At 43.6% G+C, this 17,277-nt stretch overlaps 3 protein-coding genes across 3 annotated transcripts; 2 read left to right on the forward strand and 1 right to left on the reverse strand.

Annotated features, from left to right (window-relative positions):
• The first annotated feature begins 3,762 nt into the window (after positions 1-3,762).
• On the forward strand, positions 3,763-6,227 carry mul3 (mitochondrial E3 ubiquitin protein ligase 3). Its single transcript, XM_019864829.1, has 4 exons — positions 3,763-4,282; positions 4,355-4,442; positions 4,886-5,006; positions 5,090-6,227. Exons 1-4 carry the CDS (start codon positions 4,169-4,171, stop codon positions 5,574-5,576), a joined length of 810 nt encoding a protein of 269 aa, XP_019720388.1. The 5' UTR covers positions 3,763-4,168; the 3' UTR covers positions 5,577-6,227.
• On the reverse strand, positions 6,087-11,432 carry eif2b5 (eukaryotic translation initiation factor 2B, subunit 5 epsilon). The gene is made up of 17 exons (XM_019864828.1): positions 11,217-11,432; positions 10,865-10,989; positions 10,598-10,783; positions 9,962-10,139; positions 9,773-9,853; positions 9,573-9,650; positions 9,069-9,381; positions 8,844-8,989; positions 8,548-8,689; positions 8,378-8,479; positions 8,177-8,278; positions 7,660-7,750; positions 7,463-7,586; positions 7,018-7,143; positions 6,826-6,936; positions 6,463-6,529; positions 6,087-6,429 (listed from the first exon to the last, which is right to left on the reverse strand). Exons 1-16 carry the CDS (start codon positions 11,358-11,360, stop codon positions 6,467-6,469), a joined length of 2,112 nt encoding a protein of 703 aa, XP_019720387.1. The 5' UTR covers positions 11,361-11,432; the 3' UTR covers positions 6,087-6,429; positions 6,463-6,466.
• Positions 11,433-12,727: 1,295 nt separating this feature from the next.
• Positions 12,728-16,343, forward strand: LOC109512769 (solute carrier family 22 member 13-like). Its single transcript, XM_019864758.1, has 9 exons — positions 12,728-13,099; positions 13,175-13,278; positions 14,280-14,434; positions 14,517-14,685; positions 14,767-14,890; positions 14,988-15,079; positions 15,488-15,702; positions 15,786-15,894; positions 16,133-16,343. Exons 1-9 carry the CDS (start codon positions 12,728-12,730, stop codon positions 16,341-16,343), a joined length of 1,551 nt encoding a protein of 516 aa, XP_019720317.1.
• Positions 16,344-17,277: the final 934 nt, after the last annotated feature.

Genomic DNA, 17,277 nt, shown 5'->3' on the forward strand with positions numbered 1-17,277 from the left:
GCCCAAGTGACAAGTAACCAATGGAAGCCGCCCTCTGGGCGGCAGGGCACACCTTCCGCACACCTTCCAATTCACTTCCTCCATCGTTTGTTGCTTTAAATGTATTATTTGAATCCGCTGTTTGTGTTACGGGATAATATACGACCGCCGAGGGAAGCTCGTGGGTCACGATTGCACTTTCAGCGGCCACAGCATTAGGTACACTTACAGAGCAAACATTGTGCCTTACTGCTACTTTATATGAGCATTGCACTTCCAAGACCGGACGTAGATAAATTGTTCAATTTGGTTCCCACGTACACTGCTGAGCCTAATGCATACAAAGCTGTACAGTAGATAAGATAACGCTCAGTGATTTTCAAGGGCAACGCAAATGTACTTTATTCAAGAGTTGTATGTAGTCGGCACACATGAGCTCCATATATTGACTGCAACACTATGACCACTTGAATGAGATCCCATACAAGAGCCGTTCCAAAATTAGATTCTAGTTGCAGTTGGCGGTACAGCTTCACTGCATCACTTCTATTAGGTGTTCCTACAGAATTTGGAAATTGCTCTTGTGTTGTTTGGAAGTCATGACATACAGATGGCCAAGCTCGTCAGGGGTGAACATTTTACACATGAGCTCCATATGTTGACTACAACACTATGACCACTTGAATGAGATCCCATACAGCAGCTGTTCCAAAAAAAAAATAGATTCTAGTTGCAGTTGGCGGTACAGCTTCACTGCATCCCTTCTATTAGGTGTTTCTACAGAATTTGGAAATTGCTCTTGTATTGTTTGGAAGTCATGTCATACAGATGGCCAAGCTCGTCAGGGGTGAACATTTTTGTCACTTATTTCCAACCATAGACTCGCTGAGTTGTGTTGAATGCATGTGCTTTGACGTGTGGTTTTCACTCGCCCGCTTTTACGCACAGCGGATGACTCACCACGGCTTATAAATGCTTTGATGAATGTCAGAATCCTAATGGGATTGGAAATCATATGCAGCTGTTGTTCTGGGCAAGTTGGAGGAATTTGTTTGCAGCGCTCCACTCGCCAGGGTCAACGTCTGCTCATCAGACTCTTGGTTTTCTGACACGGTATGTACCCCTTGAAATGTTAAGGTTAAAAGATACATGTTAATAATTAGCTATTTTTAAAAGATTAAAGGTCTTTGTGTCATCTTTCATCCCATGTGCACGACCGAACCTCACTTGGCCCAGACAAGTCCAAGGACTTCCGTTGAGGCGCCGTGACTAATATTTAATTGCTGGGTAACATCATTGCCATCGTTATCGTTGTCAAATGGGTTTGGATAATGAAAACATACTTGAACGCAAGGTCAAGTATGCACATGTGAAAAGAGGCACTGTCATGATCGTCATTCGTTGGAAGACCGACAGAAAAATTGCTGTGTATCCAAACGTGCAGATATTTCTTTTTTCACTTATGAACTTTCACGCTTTGAGGAACAAAAAGAGCAATTCGCAATGGAAGAAAAGGGGATACGGGAATGACAGGCGATATAAAATTTGGCCCGCGTCGCCGTATTTGCAAAGACATCACACACTGGCAGTCGGTACACAGAAAGCAAAGGAGTAAAAAAGGGAAGTCGGCAATCTTTCACTTATTCATCACTGCGGTGATGCAGCTCGGCGTGACAAGCGCGTTCCTGCACATAAATGGTTCCTGAACTCACAGTGGGGAGAACCAGTCACAAAGACTTGTCACACGGTACATGAAAAAGCCTGATGTAACTCAGGGCATTTTGACTTGGATTCAACCTGGGCAAGTCTTTTTGCCCAATACCGGCTGAGATTAGTTTGAGTTAGCCTCAATCGTGGATCCTGAAACTAAATGTAACGACAAAGCTATGTAAACGCAGCGCTATAATCTTCATTGAACAAAACACCCTCTTGGCTGTCACGGCGCAATCAGACCTATAGAAATACAAAAAACAAGATCAGTAGAAGAAGAAATAGAAACGATGCTAACATTTGGCTTCTCTGGTCACGACAGTGGGTGGGCAAATTCTTTTCTTGCAAACCAACGACAGAAGGACTCCGACTGGCTCGAGTCGCGCACATTTCTGCCTCGTCTGATGGAGTAAATTTGATTTTCTTGCAAACTTGCAAACCAACGATAGAAGGACTCCGACTGGCTCGAGTTGCGCACATTTCTGCCTCGTCTGATGGAGTAAATTTGCTCACAGCGCAGTTTGGGGGTTTGCCTCAGTGCGGCCGGGCCCCAAACGGGCCGAGGCTCGGTGGCTGGGGACCGGTGCTCTACTGGTACACAAAGCTACGTCGGTAAAGGTATGATTGGGTGAGTTTGGTGTGGAAGCACGTGATAGTCCTGGCCTCCAACTCATCAAACATATTTGAGGTTGAGCTGCCGTAGATCGGGCCTCCCTTTTTGTTTAACATGGGTGACCTGAGAACATTTGGCAGAGGCTCCAGGTTTTTTGTCCAAGTGCCCTACAGTACATGCTGCCGCACTGACTATATTGACACGTTATACAAACAGTGCCGTTTGGGCCATGTAAATATATGCCTAACTTGACTCCTCGGCTTGGTCTGGCGCGGGCCGCTAACGCTTGTAAAACAGCAACTTGAGACTATTATTCAGAAAAAATAATGATAACATTCCAAAAAAATCTTAGCTTTAACTTTTACCATTTTTTGTTTCTAGGTTTCAATTTCGATACATTGCACAATAAATAGGATGGGATAAATATGCATGTTACATATTTATTGAACCATAAATAGTTACAAATTAAGCTGTACATTAAGCTGTAGGCCGGGATTCGAAAAGCACAATTAACCAGGTAAGATAAAATATAGTGGTACCTCAATTTAACAGATAAGGGGTCATCTGTCAAAGCCGATTGTCGGTTACCTTGTAGTCCTTTTTTTGGTGGTCTAAAAACACTCTATACATTGCAAAATGATTGTTTTGTACCTTTTTGAGAGTCAAAAAAATCCCCAGTACAGTACACAATTGTTAATTAACAAGTCTTTAAAAGAAAAAAAAAGTGTGAAACTGTTTTGTAAAAATTTTAAGTGTTATCCAGACTCGAATTGCTGCCTGGGGAGGATCGCCCGGTTGCATTGTTGAACCACGATGTTAGCGCTTCCTTTTTCACCTCAATTGCAATTAGATGGCATAGATAAGGGTTTTTAAAAACAACAACCATGTTCTGTACCAAAGATGAGTACGGGACTAGAGCCTGAGTAAACAGCCATAGATATGAATAACAAGGCCCTGCAGGGCCTTTGGAGGGACAAGGGATCAAAGTTGAAAAGGGGTCATCTGGAACTTTTTTTTTTTTGGCGAGTATGAATAATACTGGACAATTTTTATGCAAAGGTCTATTGTATTTTTGTATTTACAGAAACAGAGCAGGAAATAAGGGCATCTTTTTTTAAATGTAATTTCAATCTGACTTCAGGGCTGTTGCAGTCTTGGGCTCATAACCTGCTAGCAAAGCGATCAACACTGCAGGCTACATTCTCCATGATCAATACAATGTGAATATCTCATTATATGGACACCAGAGATATAAACACATACGACAGGCTTCATCTATCAGCGAGAAAGAGAGAAGTGCTTTACCTGACACTTTCGATAATTGCCTGACACTTTCAATAACACTGTGCTATTCGACGGTCGCGTGTGGGGTTAGCGACGCCAAGTGGACAGCAATGACACCTGCAACTCACACTCACACGGGCGCGCGCACACTCGTTTAACTGTGAATGTGTCTTTACTACTGCGTTAGCGTAGTGATCGTCTCTAACGCTCCCCGATTTAGGTACACGTTCAGGATACATCTTTTTTTTTAGGTACAGTAATTATGACTTTCTGAACTTCCGATCACTTGTCGATTTTATGAAACAGATTTGGTGCCATCTTGCGGTCATACATATTTGCTGTGAAACTGGAAATGTTTTTATTGGCTGCTCCAAGCATGGCGTAATACGCGTGAATGAGGAAATGAAGCAAAACAATCGGCTTCAGTCGTAGATCTAATCTACGCGTACGTTGTAAGTTTTGCTGGTGTTATTTTCTTTTCCAACGAATGTTTCTATTTTTTAACTGCATTTAGGAAACGAACCCGGTGTGTGTTTACCCGCTGATGTGTCTTAGCCGAGTGTGCCTTTTCAGAGTGCCCAAATGAGTGACTTTAAAAGCTCCCTGATTTTTTTGGGAATAGGATCCAGTTTTGCCTGTTCAGGGCTGTTCTATCATTTATACAAAGAGAAGAAAAAGGAGCTGATCAAGCTGAAGGTAAGTGAACCCCACTCTTGAAAGCATCCTTTCTTTTGACTCGTTCGTCTATTCAAGGTCGTTTCGTTGTAGGAAATCCCAGTATTCCGACCAGATCAGCATTTGGCTACACTGCTGAAATCATCTCCTCACGGGAGGCTCCAATATGTCGCAGTAGAAGGTGCAAAAGTACATTACGGATGGGAAATGCTAAAATGATGAGCCCTCTTTATGAAATTCAAATAACCCCACTGTGCTTAACTTGTTACATTCACAAGAACGGAGACATCGCCTCCCCGAGGCCAAAGAAAACAAGTGACCTGTTTGCTGAATTGACAGCTGTTGATAAAGTGGTTTACATTTCGGGGGCCATTTAAATACAATTCAGCAGTAATCGATATATCAAGTGTGGCTTCAAACCAAGTTGGTGTGTTTGAGGCCGTCTCACTTTTCACCATATTTAAGACATCTTTCATACTTTTTGTTCCAAAGCATATTGAAATGGGGGCAAATCATTCATGTCAGAATGTTGTGAATCTATATCATAAACATTGTACTGGGAATTTTAGGGAAATGCTAATGAGGGGTTAAAAGTGTGGTAACTGACCGTTTAATGTTTTCAAGGCCTGGTTGAGGCAGATGAGCAGCCTCTTTCCAGCCAATTTGTCCCAAGGTGCTATGGTGTACTACAGAAGATCAAAGTCGTGGAACATGCAGAATACTGGAATTCCCTCTCTAAAACATGGTACATTCCGATTCATTCCGAGTCCTTATTTAGAAATTGATCTCTACAAAAGCATTGTCCAGTGACACCGTGAACACTTCCAGGAGCTCTCGGCCAACAAACAGGAAAGAAACCAACAACTCCGTGCCCTTCTCTCTCATCTGTCCCGGCTCCTACGTCTCTGACTTTCATGTGCGGGTTCAAGACCCCTTAGAGGGCTCAGGTTATTTCCTGGAGAGGGTTTACCACCGAGTGAGACGAGCCGAGGAGGGCTTGGTGAACGTGGTCTTGCAGGGCATCAGCGGGGAGCGAGCGGTGGCGATGGAGGAGAGCGAAGAGATGCTGCGCGTGGGGAGCAACTTGACCGTGTTTGGGGAGGTGGTGCTGGAGCGGGGGCACGGGAAGGTGCAGGCCCCGAAAGACGGCCGAGAGTACCTCCTGGTTCCAACTGACTACAAGAGCTTCATCGAGCGGCACGAGAGATCGGCCGACATGTGGAAGATGCTGACGGCCCTGACGGGCATGATTGGAGCCTCCGTACTCGCTGGTGTGATATATGACACGGTGGGAAAAGACGATAGATCCAAATAGATGTACCATGACAGTGATTGCAATTTTGTCTCAGGGTTGTTTCCCATTTGGAAACAATTTGAATTTTTTCTTTGCGACATGGCTTATTTCTACTGGCTGGATGAAAATGTATCAGACGCAGCTCTTACTGAATTAACCAGGGATGGGGATATAGCTGTGAAACACTCCACAAAATCTGAGATTGGAAGCAATTATAGCTGTCGCTCATGGTAATATTTCTGTGCGTATTGTCGGCGCCACAGCCAGGTGTTGATAAATTCTATGACCTTCATGTGGGATTTCGTGGGTTTCATTCACAATCACTACTGTGGATTAAATCAAGGTAGTTCACTAACAAGAAGTAAAATCTGTGGCGAGCCTTATGACCATGACTGTCATCTCAGATCTCATCTCAGCCAACAAATTGATATTTTGCCATTCAAAAGAAAAAAAAGTGAGAAGTGTGCAGCTATGAATGGATTGCCGATGAAATTTTCATCAAGTGTGAAGGGATGAAAACTACTTAACATGGAATGTTTGACCAATTTTATTTTTGCTTGTCTTATTTTAAAGAGGCGAGAATGAAATCCATGTTTACCTCTTAGATGATGTTTCGACTGTCTAATTTGCTGACGTGTAGTTGCTTTTAGATTAAAATGGTGTCAATCAATGGCTTGGCGGTTGGAATTCATTATTTATCCACACACTTTTCAAAACCTGAAATTCTCTTACTGGAACGAATGGATGTTTCTACCTTTTATCAAGCCGTCCGAGAGCCTCCTCCCTTTGGATAATTCCCTTCGCAACATCGACTTATGATGATGGATGTCAGTTGTACAGCGTTAATAACAACGGAAGCGTCAGTGCGAGTCAGGTGTCGCGAGTCTTCTTTGACCGTTAAAAATGGACAATTATTCTCCGTCCTCCTCCGACGATTCCTCAGCTTCCCTCAGCCACTGGATGAACTTCTGAAGCTTTAGGGGAGAGTAGAGGAAAGCAAGCGGACGTTTCGAAAAGTTGCATTTTGAATTTTTCCCACTTTTTGTCACATCACAACCACACTGTCAATTTATTTTAATGGGATGTATGTTGGGATGCAAGAGTACTCAGTCCCAAATTTTGGGGAATTTTTGAAATTGGTTAGATTGGGGTTGGGGTGGGTCAGTCAAATTTAAATCGAAATTCATGCTTTTGTTCTTTAAATGACTGTTCCAGAGATTTTCCAGCCGTTTCCAACCCAACTTGGTGTTATGTGTGACTGTGCACTCACCCCTTGGTTCTTACGGAGCTGCCTGCTCGCGTCAGACGTGACACTTTGAGAAAACCAGCGCAGGATCATCTCCTCCTCGAGGATCTCCAGTTGGTACATGGTCATAAGAATCTAGATGGGGGGAGGAAACTGGAAACTTTCCATCTGCGGATACTCCCGGCCCTTGTGAGCATGGATGCAGGTGAGCCTTACCTTGCACATGGCAGGCCAGTGACTGACCTGCTCCAGGAAGTGCTCTTCGAAAGCAGATAGACAGTCCAGTTGGTCCTGTGATCTTTTCACATAATTCTTAAACACCGGTGCCCATTTCTCCAGTAACTGTCAGAAGAACCACGCAAAAGTTTGTCATCCCTTAGATTTCATGACCCACCAATACCTGCACTTGGCCATGAGTTTGGTCAACAATAAGATCAACGATTAGCAGATGGTTTTGCACTGACAAAAAAGTAAACCGGATGAGAACTGGCAAAGTTCCGACTTCAGTTCAATGCACTGCCTTGAGTGACTTCAGCGTCGCCCCTACCAACATGGCTGCCACATGCAGGCATGCTGGTTAGCTAGGCTTTGATTGGCAGAAGTGTGTCTCACTACTTTTGTCCAGACAGACAAATTGCCCCATAAAGAGAAGCAGCATTACCGGCAGAAGTACGGCAACGTATCGGGATGCCGTGAGCTGCGAGCTGTGATGCTGCAATGGGAGATCCAACAGCACCCCGGTCAGTATCTGCATCACCTCCTGCAGTGTGATGTTGTAGGCGTACCTGTCACAGGTCACACACTTGTCACACTTGACCGCTTTGAGAGTGAGCCTTTCCACTGGATGCTCCAACTTACTTGAGTGAGTTGATCTCAAGCACGAGGTGGTCGCAGCTGATGTTCTCGTCCAAGCCTCTTTGCAGGGTGCCCAGCACCTCCTTCTGGAACACTGCGGGAGGGTTAAGTGCATTTGAGTTGTTTAAGCGATTCTATAACCACCACATGTTATCGTTCATTTCCAGTTTTAAATACAATAGAATCCGAATTAAAACCAGCACTTAACAATTTCAAGGAATTACAAAATGCAGTTGTCATGTCTTCCAGTTTGCTAAAAGTGACCTCGATAGAGCCAACAATATTTTGATGGACGGTATGCAGATTAATAATATTCTTATAGTACTAGTACTATCGCGCTCAAGTTGAAAATTAAACCATCTGAACAAAATTAGCACCCTTGGGAAGTTTTGTTATATTTGCATAAGTAACAATGACATGACCCCAAAAAGTAAATAAATAAAAAATGAATCACAAGTCGCAAAAACACAACAGTAAATGTGTCCTTCTCCCTTTGAGAAGCTTTGGCACCCGGACTCACCTTTAGCATCATCCATCTCAGGGGAAGGAATCACTGGATCATCAGGACCATCAGGCTCACTGTCGTCACTCTCACTCTCCAGTTCGGGCTTTAACGTCAAACCTTGGACAACAAGAACGTATTGGAGACGGCGGCGTCGTGGGAGATGTTCACTTCATGGACACGCGTGAGAAAACAATCAGATCTCGGTTGTTCTCCTACCCCAGAGACAATGTGACAGCTCTTCATCATCCGTGTCATCCAGACCGCGGGCTTTCCACACGTAGCCTTTTCCTTCCGCCCCGACCTCGGCAGGGTTAAAAGCTGCAGAGGTCATTGATTATGGCTCACTTCTGCTCCAGCCGGAATTGAGGAATTTTTTCACACCGCACCTTTCTGTTTGACTTTGTCCTTGCTCTGCCCCGCCGCGGCGTCATCGCTGAGGAATTCGTCGTCATCTTCCTCCTCTTCTGCTGGGTAATGCATGGACACCACTGTGCCCTCTGGCACAGAGATGTGTGGTCCAATCACCACCTGGTACACAAGTGAAAGAGTGACGGCGTTTTCTCCTCACACATGCCCACGAACAGTTGACATCATGTAGTAGGAAACACAAAAAGCCCAGGGTAAAACTTGGCTGCTGCTTACGGGGAAAATATTTACAATCGGGACGGTACTTGCTGCTTACATTGTAGGCCAGGACGCACTGTTTATTAAGCTTGACGCCTTCTTTGACTTCAGCCTTCTCACAGACTACAGAATGACTGATGACCACATTCGCGCCGAGTTGAACATTGTTCCAGATGTAGGCGTGGTCCAGAACGACATTGTCACCTGAGGCACAAAAACGTTCTGGAGTTCTGTATGGTGCAACCTGTTTATGAGCACTTCCAAATCTTCCCGGTGAACTCACCGATGGTGCAGTTGTTACCAATGACGCTATTGGAGATATAACAGTTGGCCCCTATGCTGGTGTCCCAGCCAATGAGAACGTTCTCCTCCATCTGGCTGCCCTGGCCAAGGGTGACCCCTGACCCACGGTAGACGTTGTGGCGCGAGTAAGTGCAGCTCCATCCTTTCTGGTCCGTAAAATTTGCCTCGGGGGTGAGAGGGTAGACCCACCTTCTCACCACATCAGATGACACCGAATCGTACATCAGCAAGTTGGACACGCGGGCACCATAACCGTCTGTGGTGACGTGCATATGTATCTGATTCCCCAGAATCTGAGGGAAGGTTGAAAAAAGTACAAGGATAAGCGCTCTCGAAATGACATGTGATGTTTTTAAACCGAGGCCAGAGCTGAGATTTGAAGCAGGTATCTCCGAAATGTGAGGTGAGGGTACACCCCACCACAAGATATCGCCAAATCATCCGCACAGATCCTTTATATCAAATATCAATTGCTGTTTATTACCTCTTCATTGACCAAAATACCCCGGACAAAGTCATTCCTTGTTTGGTAGTCAAAATTGTCAGTGAAGAGCTCCGCAACCTAAATTATGAGACGAAGAAATGCAAAGAGTACTTTATTTTGTTGTTCTTGTGGGGGTTTTTTTTTTTTTGGACACATAAAACAATACTTTCAATTGCACACATTATTGGAAAGGTTCTTACCTGTGGTGAGCAGATACTGATGTGGCAGTCGAGGAGGTCATGTCTAATTTCAAACTCATCACTTCCACTGTGGAATATATTCTGGAGACGCAGCAGTAATTTAGTCACTATACGTACACACACATATAACATATGCAGACAGACAGACAGTTATTGTATTGAGCAACACGATGTGAAAAGATCACTTACCATGGGAAAATGAAGCTTCTTTAAGCTTTGTGTCTTGTGGTAGTGTAAAACTCGCTGACTCTTACTGTCCATGGCAACGATCACGTCATCTTCCTCACAGCGAGACTTGTGACCCGGCGATGATTCCTTAAAGAGCATCGTCATCACTGAGATGTTCTTGTCAATCTTCCGACGATGCCTAAAGCACATAAAAGTCACTCATTAGGTACACCGCCATAATTTTATGACTGTAGATCAGTGATTCTCTATGCACGCACGCATACCACTACGTCTTTCTTGCGGTAGGCAAAAACATCACTGCCCAAGTACAGTTCAGTGGACAATATTAGAAAGTTGAGTGCAATATATTTGCATTTATTTAGGAATAAAACTTGCCTCATGTTGATGAACATTATGGCCGACTACACTACAGCATTTTATTCATTGGGACAGTGGTAATTGCAGAGCTAAGTATATTATAGGTGGTAGTTGGGGTAAAAAGTTTCAGTGCCACAGAATTACATCAGTCCTGGAGGACCAAGGCTTGGGTACTAAAGTGTCCACTATGTGTATAATGTCCACAATTTGAAACACTTTACAGGTGAGCAACACTTCGTGACAATCTTATTAGCATTTTCAAGTCGAGCAAAGTCTTACCTGTGCTCCAACAGTGCCTGGCTGATGTCAATATTGGATACCACATCTCCATAGACTAACAAAAAGTCTGAGCGAACAAGCGACTTTGCATCAACATCCCTGAGGACATCTCCCAGGGATCTGTACAGGTCTGATGTGAGGATGTGGACTGTGTTCGGAGAGGTCGATCGACACCATTTAGACTTCCTGTCAGATATAAAGCAAGACTCAATCTACATAAGAGCTCACCTTTCTCAGATCCAAAGCGGTGCTTCTAATGATACTTACAGCAGGTGTTCCTTAATCTTGCTTGCCATCCAACAGCAAAACACGTATGTTTCCTGGACCCCCGTGGAAGTTAGGAATTCGAGAACGTAGTCGATCATAGCAACATTACCCAGAGGCAACAAAGCCTGTCAACAAACTTTGACGGTTACATCAGTGAACAATAACGTGACGAACAATGGAAAATGTTATTAAAATCAACCAACACAGCAATTCGATATTTAGTATATATTATATTAATGACACTAATGTAAACATGAACACAGTTGCGGTAAAAGAGAGAAGCAATGTACGTCTCGCAACATGGTTAGCTGATGGTAGCAATCCTGTTAGCTCAGCGCAGTCAGTGCCTTACCCGTGGCTGGTCTTTGGTCACCGGGAAAAACTTTCGGTTAAAACTATCAGCGACCAAAACGGCCTGCAGCTGAGGCTCTTCTTCATCTTGCTCACAACCACCTTTTCTGCTTGAAATTCTCTGTTTTCCTCCTCTACCAGCCATGCTCCAATGTTTTACTTCTCACTGACTCAAGGATAGAGTCAGATATAGCTACGGTGGCTGAGATAGGACAAATTTGCAAGCGCTGCAGCACCTGACTATCCTACCAGAGTCAGCAAATCAGACCCCGACACGAACGAATTGGCGGACCGTGTGTCAGTATTGACCCTGTAAAATTGGGAGAATGACTCAGATTCGCCAGAATCTTACCAAGAAAATGCGGCATTGAATTAGGGAGACAGCCGTGCCGACGGCCGAGGGCGTCAAGACAAGCAGATTCCGCATGCCATTTAAAGCTTGCTTTAATGCGCCCGTGTAACCAAAAACGCGTTTGGATGCAGTATTTCTCTTGATACACAATGTATGTTTTCCTTCTGACCACCACAGTTACACTTTAAACATTCATTAGGAAGTTTGAGCGCAATTGACGTGCGACTAAACTTCCGTCTTCCGTCAGGCATGGTGCGATAGCTTGCTGAAATTATATAGAAGCTCTCGTTTCACCTAAAACGAATTAATTCTCCAGAATAATCGTTCTCAATAAAAACAACGTTAAATAATTTTTTGATACAATGGCAATGCCAACGCAACAGCAACCGACCTCCAATTCATCTCACGATTTCATGCATTTTTTTTTTTTAACTCAGAAGATTCAGCTCATTAGGGACGAGATACAGTTCTTACAACCCCGTCAAATCCCGCGATAACTGATGTGATTAGGGGCATTAAGGCTAATACAGTAATTGTCTGACAACTCTCTCTGATTGAAAGCCTTACACAACTGGTTAGTGTGGCAAAACAGATCACTTCCTTGCTCGACCAACTCCCTGGCAAACTCGTTCAGGAATTGTTTACCATCTTAGGACTTGCATTTTCAATATTAATTCATCACTCCCTACTGTCACTGTACCAGCAGCTTTTGATGTCTCTGTTATTCAACCCTTACGAAAGCAACCAACCCCCAGAGATTTTCTGTAATTCTAGGCCAATTTCAAGTGTGCTGCTTTTTGCAAAAAAAATTGAAAAAGTCATAAGGCAACTGCTTAATGATTACATAGTCGCTCACAATCACTTGAACATCTTCAGTCAGGAAGTGTACAGCGCTTGCTAAAGTGACTCCTGAATATGCACTCGACATGTGTGTGTCTCCGATAAATACAGTATGCTCCACCCACAATCAGCCATACTTCTGAAATGATGGCTGATCTGCCTTGCTCCGTAAGCGTTCTAAGCAAGAGTCCAGAGGCTTAAAAAAAAAAAACACTCTTAGATCAACAATGTTATGTTAATTTGGGCAGCAGATGGTTCAGTATGCATTTGCTCAGGCAAAAGCACACACACACACACACACACACACACACACACACACAATGGGTTTTGGAGAGATCCTTAACACCATTGGAGAGTTTGGAATTTTCCAGAAGCTTATTCTTTTTGCATTAACCTTTCCAAATTTATTACTGCCTATGTCTTTTTCTAGCTTTATTTTCATCAATTCAGATCCTGATCGGCATTGTAACTCAGACTGGATACTTAAGGCTGCTCCCAACTTGACATTGGATGAGCAACTGAACCTCACCATTCCTCTGGAGCAGAATGGTTCTTTCAGCAGGTGTCAAATGTTTGTTCCAGTGGACTGGGACATCCAAACCATCAGGGAGCATGGACTCAATAAGACCACAGGGTGCCAGGATGGTTGGGTGTACTACACTTCACTTTATTCTTCTACCATTGTCACCGATGTTAGTGACTGTATGCAGCAGATGTTTGCTCTCATCAAGTTCCAAGTCATGCTAACCGTGAGCTTTGTTTTGTAGTTTGATCTTGTCTGTGACAAGTCCTTTCTGCTTGCTGTTGTGGAGACCGTCTTCATGGCCAGTATAGGCTTTGGTTCTGTCATCTTTGGGCCCCTTGTTGAATCGTAAGTAACAAAATACTCTCTTTGTCCATATAAAAGCACGGGGTGATATTTTTCAAGTTTTATGGGCAATTAAAAAATATTTATATATCCATGTAAATCAGCGAAAGCATTTTGGCTCGTAGATGGTGTTAAATACATTTGTGGCTTAGGGACACATCGCCAAATACAAACACCTCCTAATTTTCTCCCGGAGCAGTCGCAACCTAAAACTGCTGTCATCTGTGCAACGGACACTCACCGGTTTCCCTCCACAAATTTCACCAGACCCTCACCACACATCCCTTCCCACCACACACCCCAGAAAAAAACATTGCAGTTAATTTGTGGAAACAGTACAAAGCCACTGAATTCCACAGACGTGTGGCACATGAGAACTGAAACAACAAATCCCTCCACCACCACCAACTTCGAACCTAGCCGAATATTACGCTAACACTATTATCAGAAGCTCAACTGGGTAAAAGAACTGCTTCCTTTTTAGCTTTGACATGATAATGCTTTGACTAATGCTTCCAAGTATTATTGATATATTTATTTATTTGCCACTTTGGAGCCTAGTGGACAAGGCATTGACTTAGAAATTTGGTCTAGAGGTGCTTGCGATGCTACTTGAATAAAACCTGCCATATGTTTTCAATGGGCGATAGCTCTGGACTCCAAGCGGGCCAGTCTAGTACCTGCACTCTTGTTACCATGAAGCCACGCTGTTGTAACATGTGCAGAATATCTTCTGGCATCGTCTTGCTGAAATAATCAATCAGAAAAGATGTTACTCGGATGGCAGCATATGTTTCTCCAAAACCTGCATAATACCTTCGGCATTAATGGTGACCTCACCTATGTGTAAGTGACCCGTGCCATTAGCATCATCAACAACACAATCCCGACCTGCTTAATTCTATCAATTTTGGCAGAAACTGTTTTCCGAAGTCACACAGTGTCAGATGCGGTTCGTGAGCAAACATTTTATGACTAATTTAACTCTTGGCTGTCCATTTTAGATTTGGTCGTCTGAGAAGCACACAGATCCCGACGCTGATTCTCCTAATATGCACTCTTGTGTCGGGCGCGTCTCCTAATATATACGTCTACATTTTGGCACAGTTCCTGGTTGGAGCCGCTCTTGGAGGTTTTAGGGCTAACGCAGCTATCCTGGGTAGGACGCACGCGTCATCTGCAACAAGTCAAGTGCACCATTTCCCGGTTTGACTTAATTGGGGTTTGAAAATGTTTCGTAGCAACAGAGTGGATAGGGGTCACCAAAAGGTCATTGCCCTCATGTTTGAGCCAAATGGGTGGTGCCCTGGGACAATGTGTCATGGCTGGTCTTGTGTATCTAATTCGGAACTGGAGAACAGCACAGTATGTGATGGCAGCGATGTATGCGCTTGTTGTCCTCTACATGTGGTATGTAATAGGAAAAAAGTTCCCCTGTATAATTGATTATTTTGGCATCCAAGGTTTTCTGACATTTGACATTATATAAAGGTGGATTCCTGAATCTGCAAGGTGGTTGTTGAGTCAAAGAAGAATTCAGGAAGCAAAGATTTTGATCAGGAAAGTTGCGTCATTGAATAAGCAGGAAATCCCAGATCATGTGTTGGACAATATGGTAAGGTGATGAACAAAACAGCACAAATAACCTTTCTGGTCTTTCACTCAAAAGTAGTAACTCATTGTTCTCAATCGAACAGTTACAAGTATACGAGGAAAACGAAAATGAAACCAGAAGTGGCGCAATGAAGATCATTTTCACTATACCGCTGTTGGTGAAATATTTGTTGATTATTGGCTTTGTCTGGTAAGTAAAGCACATTTTCAAACACATCATTTTTTAAGGTATACACAAGGTATCGGTGACATGGGAAGCAGTCTAAACAGGGATACCAGGAATTGTAAGTTTGGGCCACCTCATCCAGTTCCACTGGAAGGACACTGAGACATTCTCAGGTCAGTTTTGAGACTAAGTTCCTACAAGCCAACTAAAGTTGTCAGTGAAGCATGCCCGGACCATCTCACCTGGGTGACCTCTGGGGTTCAGAAGTTGCCTGAGCCACCTCAGCGAGCTTGTCGAAAGTTACGCATCATTGCCAACGTCGTTTGAAGTTCACCGGCAGAACAGCAGAGTCCCAAATGAATAAACACACATCCAGTGCATCCACACGTTTTGGTATCTTTTTTAATATACATTTCTAATTTTCCCCTGAAGGGCTTCAGTAACTCTAGGCTACTTCTGTATCGTCCTGAATGTGGGTACCTATGGTTTGGACATTTTTCTGGTTCAGTTCCTGTTTGGCATCACGGAAATACCTGCAAACCTCCTCTGCATTTGGTTTTTGGAATTGTTGGGGAGAAAAAAATCCCTCATTTTAACCCTTTTGGCAGGTGAGGGGTTTTGCCTCTTAACCCTGGCTTTTTCTCAAGGTGACCCCAATTCTTCCGCATCCTCATAGATATCATTTGTACACGCGCATGGGGACTCAACATGTACTGTGCTCTCATTACAGTCAATTCTGTTGCTATTGTGGCGCTTGTAACTACAGGGAAGTTCTTTTTAGACTGGTCGAGTTCCGTGTGTATGGTCTACTCTCAAGAGCTCTTTCCCACTACGGTCAGGTAAACATACATTTCTATTCAGGCTATTCTTTTTTTTTTTTTACCGTTCATCCAGTTATGGTTTAGGGGGAAGTTCGGTTATTGTCGACTTGCTTACAGTCTGGACACACTATTTTTGTATCTGTTATAACTGTGAAGTGGGGAACCATTTTCTTGGGTGTTTTCCACATCTTGGCCTTTGTTTTGTTTTTTTGTTTTTTTTTGTATCTACTCTATGCTATTCGCTTTTCTCTGGCAGGCAAACAGCAGTTGGTTTGGTGTCTACGTTTGCGAAAGCCACCATGCTGCTCTCTCCACTCGTCAACATGTTGGCTGTATACCACTGGACAATACCCATCAGCGTCTATAGCAGCCTCGGCGTTTTTGGTGGAGCTTTGGTTTTCCTCCTTCCTGAAACCAGCAGCATTGACCTTCTAGATTCCTCCAAGGATATTGAAGGGAACAGGTGAGTGCAGCCAGAGTGGAGCAGAGGAGCGGAAAAGGGAGGGTAATGGAGGCCAGAGCAGGAACTAAAGTGCTGGATTTGGAAGGATTTGAGGCGTACTTACACGCGGGATCTCTGAAACGGAGCCTGCAACGTTGGAGAGGCATATAGGGTCACAGGGACAACGAGAAGGACGAAACAGGACTTACCGACATGGGACCAGTCATTTGCTCTTAATTTGCTTTATTTAACAAGTCAAGCTAAACAAAGAAATCACATTACGGTCATTTGCCAGGTACTATCTGTGACTCTGGAAGCTGGAAAACTGTTGCCGAGTACGTATACATGGATGTACATACTGAACCACATTGTGACCAATCTCAAGAAAGACTTTTTTTTTCAGCTCATGATGTATTATTAATCAATAACGGACTTCCAAATGTTGTCAGTGTCAATGACATTTTATGTGGTGATAAACCAAGGTGATTCAGCTCAAGATAGGACTGTCCGTAAAGTTTTTAAAGACCTAACCCATGTTTTGTTTGTGTTATTTTGTTTGATGTCTTTACAGAAAAGGGGTCGCTGCAAAAACAGGAAGGGACTCCATGCAGGCTGAAAAGTGCAAAGAATCAACCAAACTGTAGTCCACGAGCTACAAGATGTACAGAGTAAAACATTGAGCATAACTGAATAAATGATGTTGGATGGTTCTGCACTCGCTTCCGGTGACTGCTGGATTTTGAGGAGTTCTGCTCCCTTAAAAAAATTGGGTCGGTTCAATATTATTTACCAACATGACCTTGAGAAGAAAGACCAGCATGTACAGTGATGCATTCATGTGTTTATTATTTATTTTTATTTATTTTTTCATCATTCCTGTATTTGCAGCGTTTGGCTGTTCGCAGCATTTATTAGTTGCGTCTTTTTTTTTGTTGTTGTTGTTTTGCGGATGTTTTGTG

The sequence above is a fragment of the Hippocampus comes genome, unplaced genomic scaffold (genome assembly GCF_001891065.2).
Source record: "Hippocampus comes isolate QL1 unplaced genomic scaffold, H_comes_QL1_v1.1 scaffold285, whole genome shotgun sequence".
Classification (NCBI taxonomy): domain Eukaryota; kingdom Metazoa; phylum Chordata; class Actinopteri; order Syngnathiformes; family Syngnathidae; genus Hippocampus; species Hippocampus comes.

Bases quoted from the DNA above. Each gene is read 5' to 3' on its own strand.
- eif2b5 (XM_019864828.1), bottom strand. From the start codon at position 11,360: ATGGCTGGTAGAGGAGGAAAACAGAGAATTTCAAGCAGAAAAGGTGGT. The intron at 8,279-8,377 runs GTAGGAGAACAA...TTGTTGTCCAAG, and splicing joins GCTGTCACATTGTCTCTGGG to GTTTGACGTTAAAGCCCGAA. The intron at 7,587-7,659 runs GTAAGTTGGAGC...GACCTGTGACAG, and splicing joins CTTGAGATCAACTCACTCAA to GTACGCCTACAACATCACAC.
- LOC109512769 (XM_019864758.1), top strand. From the start codon at position 12,728: ATGGGTTTTGGAGAGATCCTTAACACCATTGGAGAGTTTGGAATTTTC. The intron at 14,435-14,516 runs GTAGGACGCACG...AATGTTTCGTAG, and splicing joins GGCTAACGCAGCTATCCTGG to CAACAGAGTGGATAGGGGTC. The intron at 15,703-15,785 runs GTGACCCCAATT...CTCTCATTACAG, and splicing joins AACCCTGGCTTTTTCTCAAG to TCAATTCTGTTGCTATTGTG.
- mul3 (XM_019864829.1), top strand. From the start codon at position 4,169: ATGAGTGACTTTAAAAGCTCCCTGATTTTTTTGGGAATAGGATCCAGT. The intron at 4,443-4,885 runs GTGCAAAAGTAC...AATGTTTTCAAG, and splicing joins CCAATATGTCGCAGTAGAAG to GCCTGGTTGAGGCAGATGAG. The intron at 5,007-5,089 runs GTACATTCCGAT...GAACACTTCCAG, and splicing joins AATTCCCTCTCTAAAACATG to GAGCTCTCGGCCAACAAACA.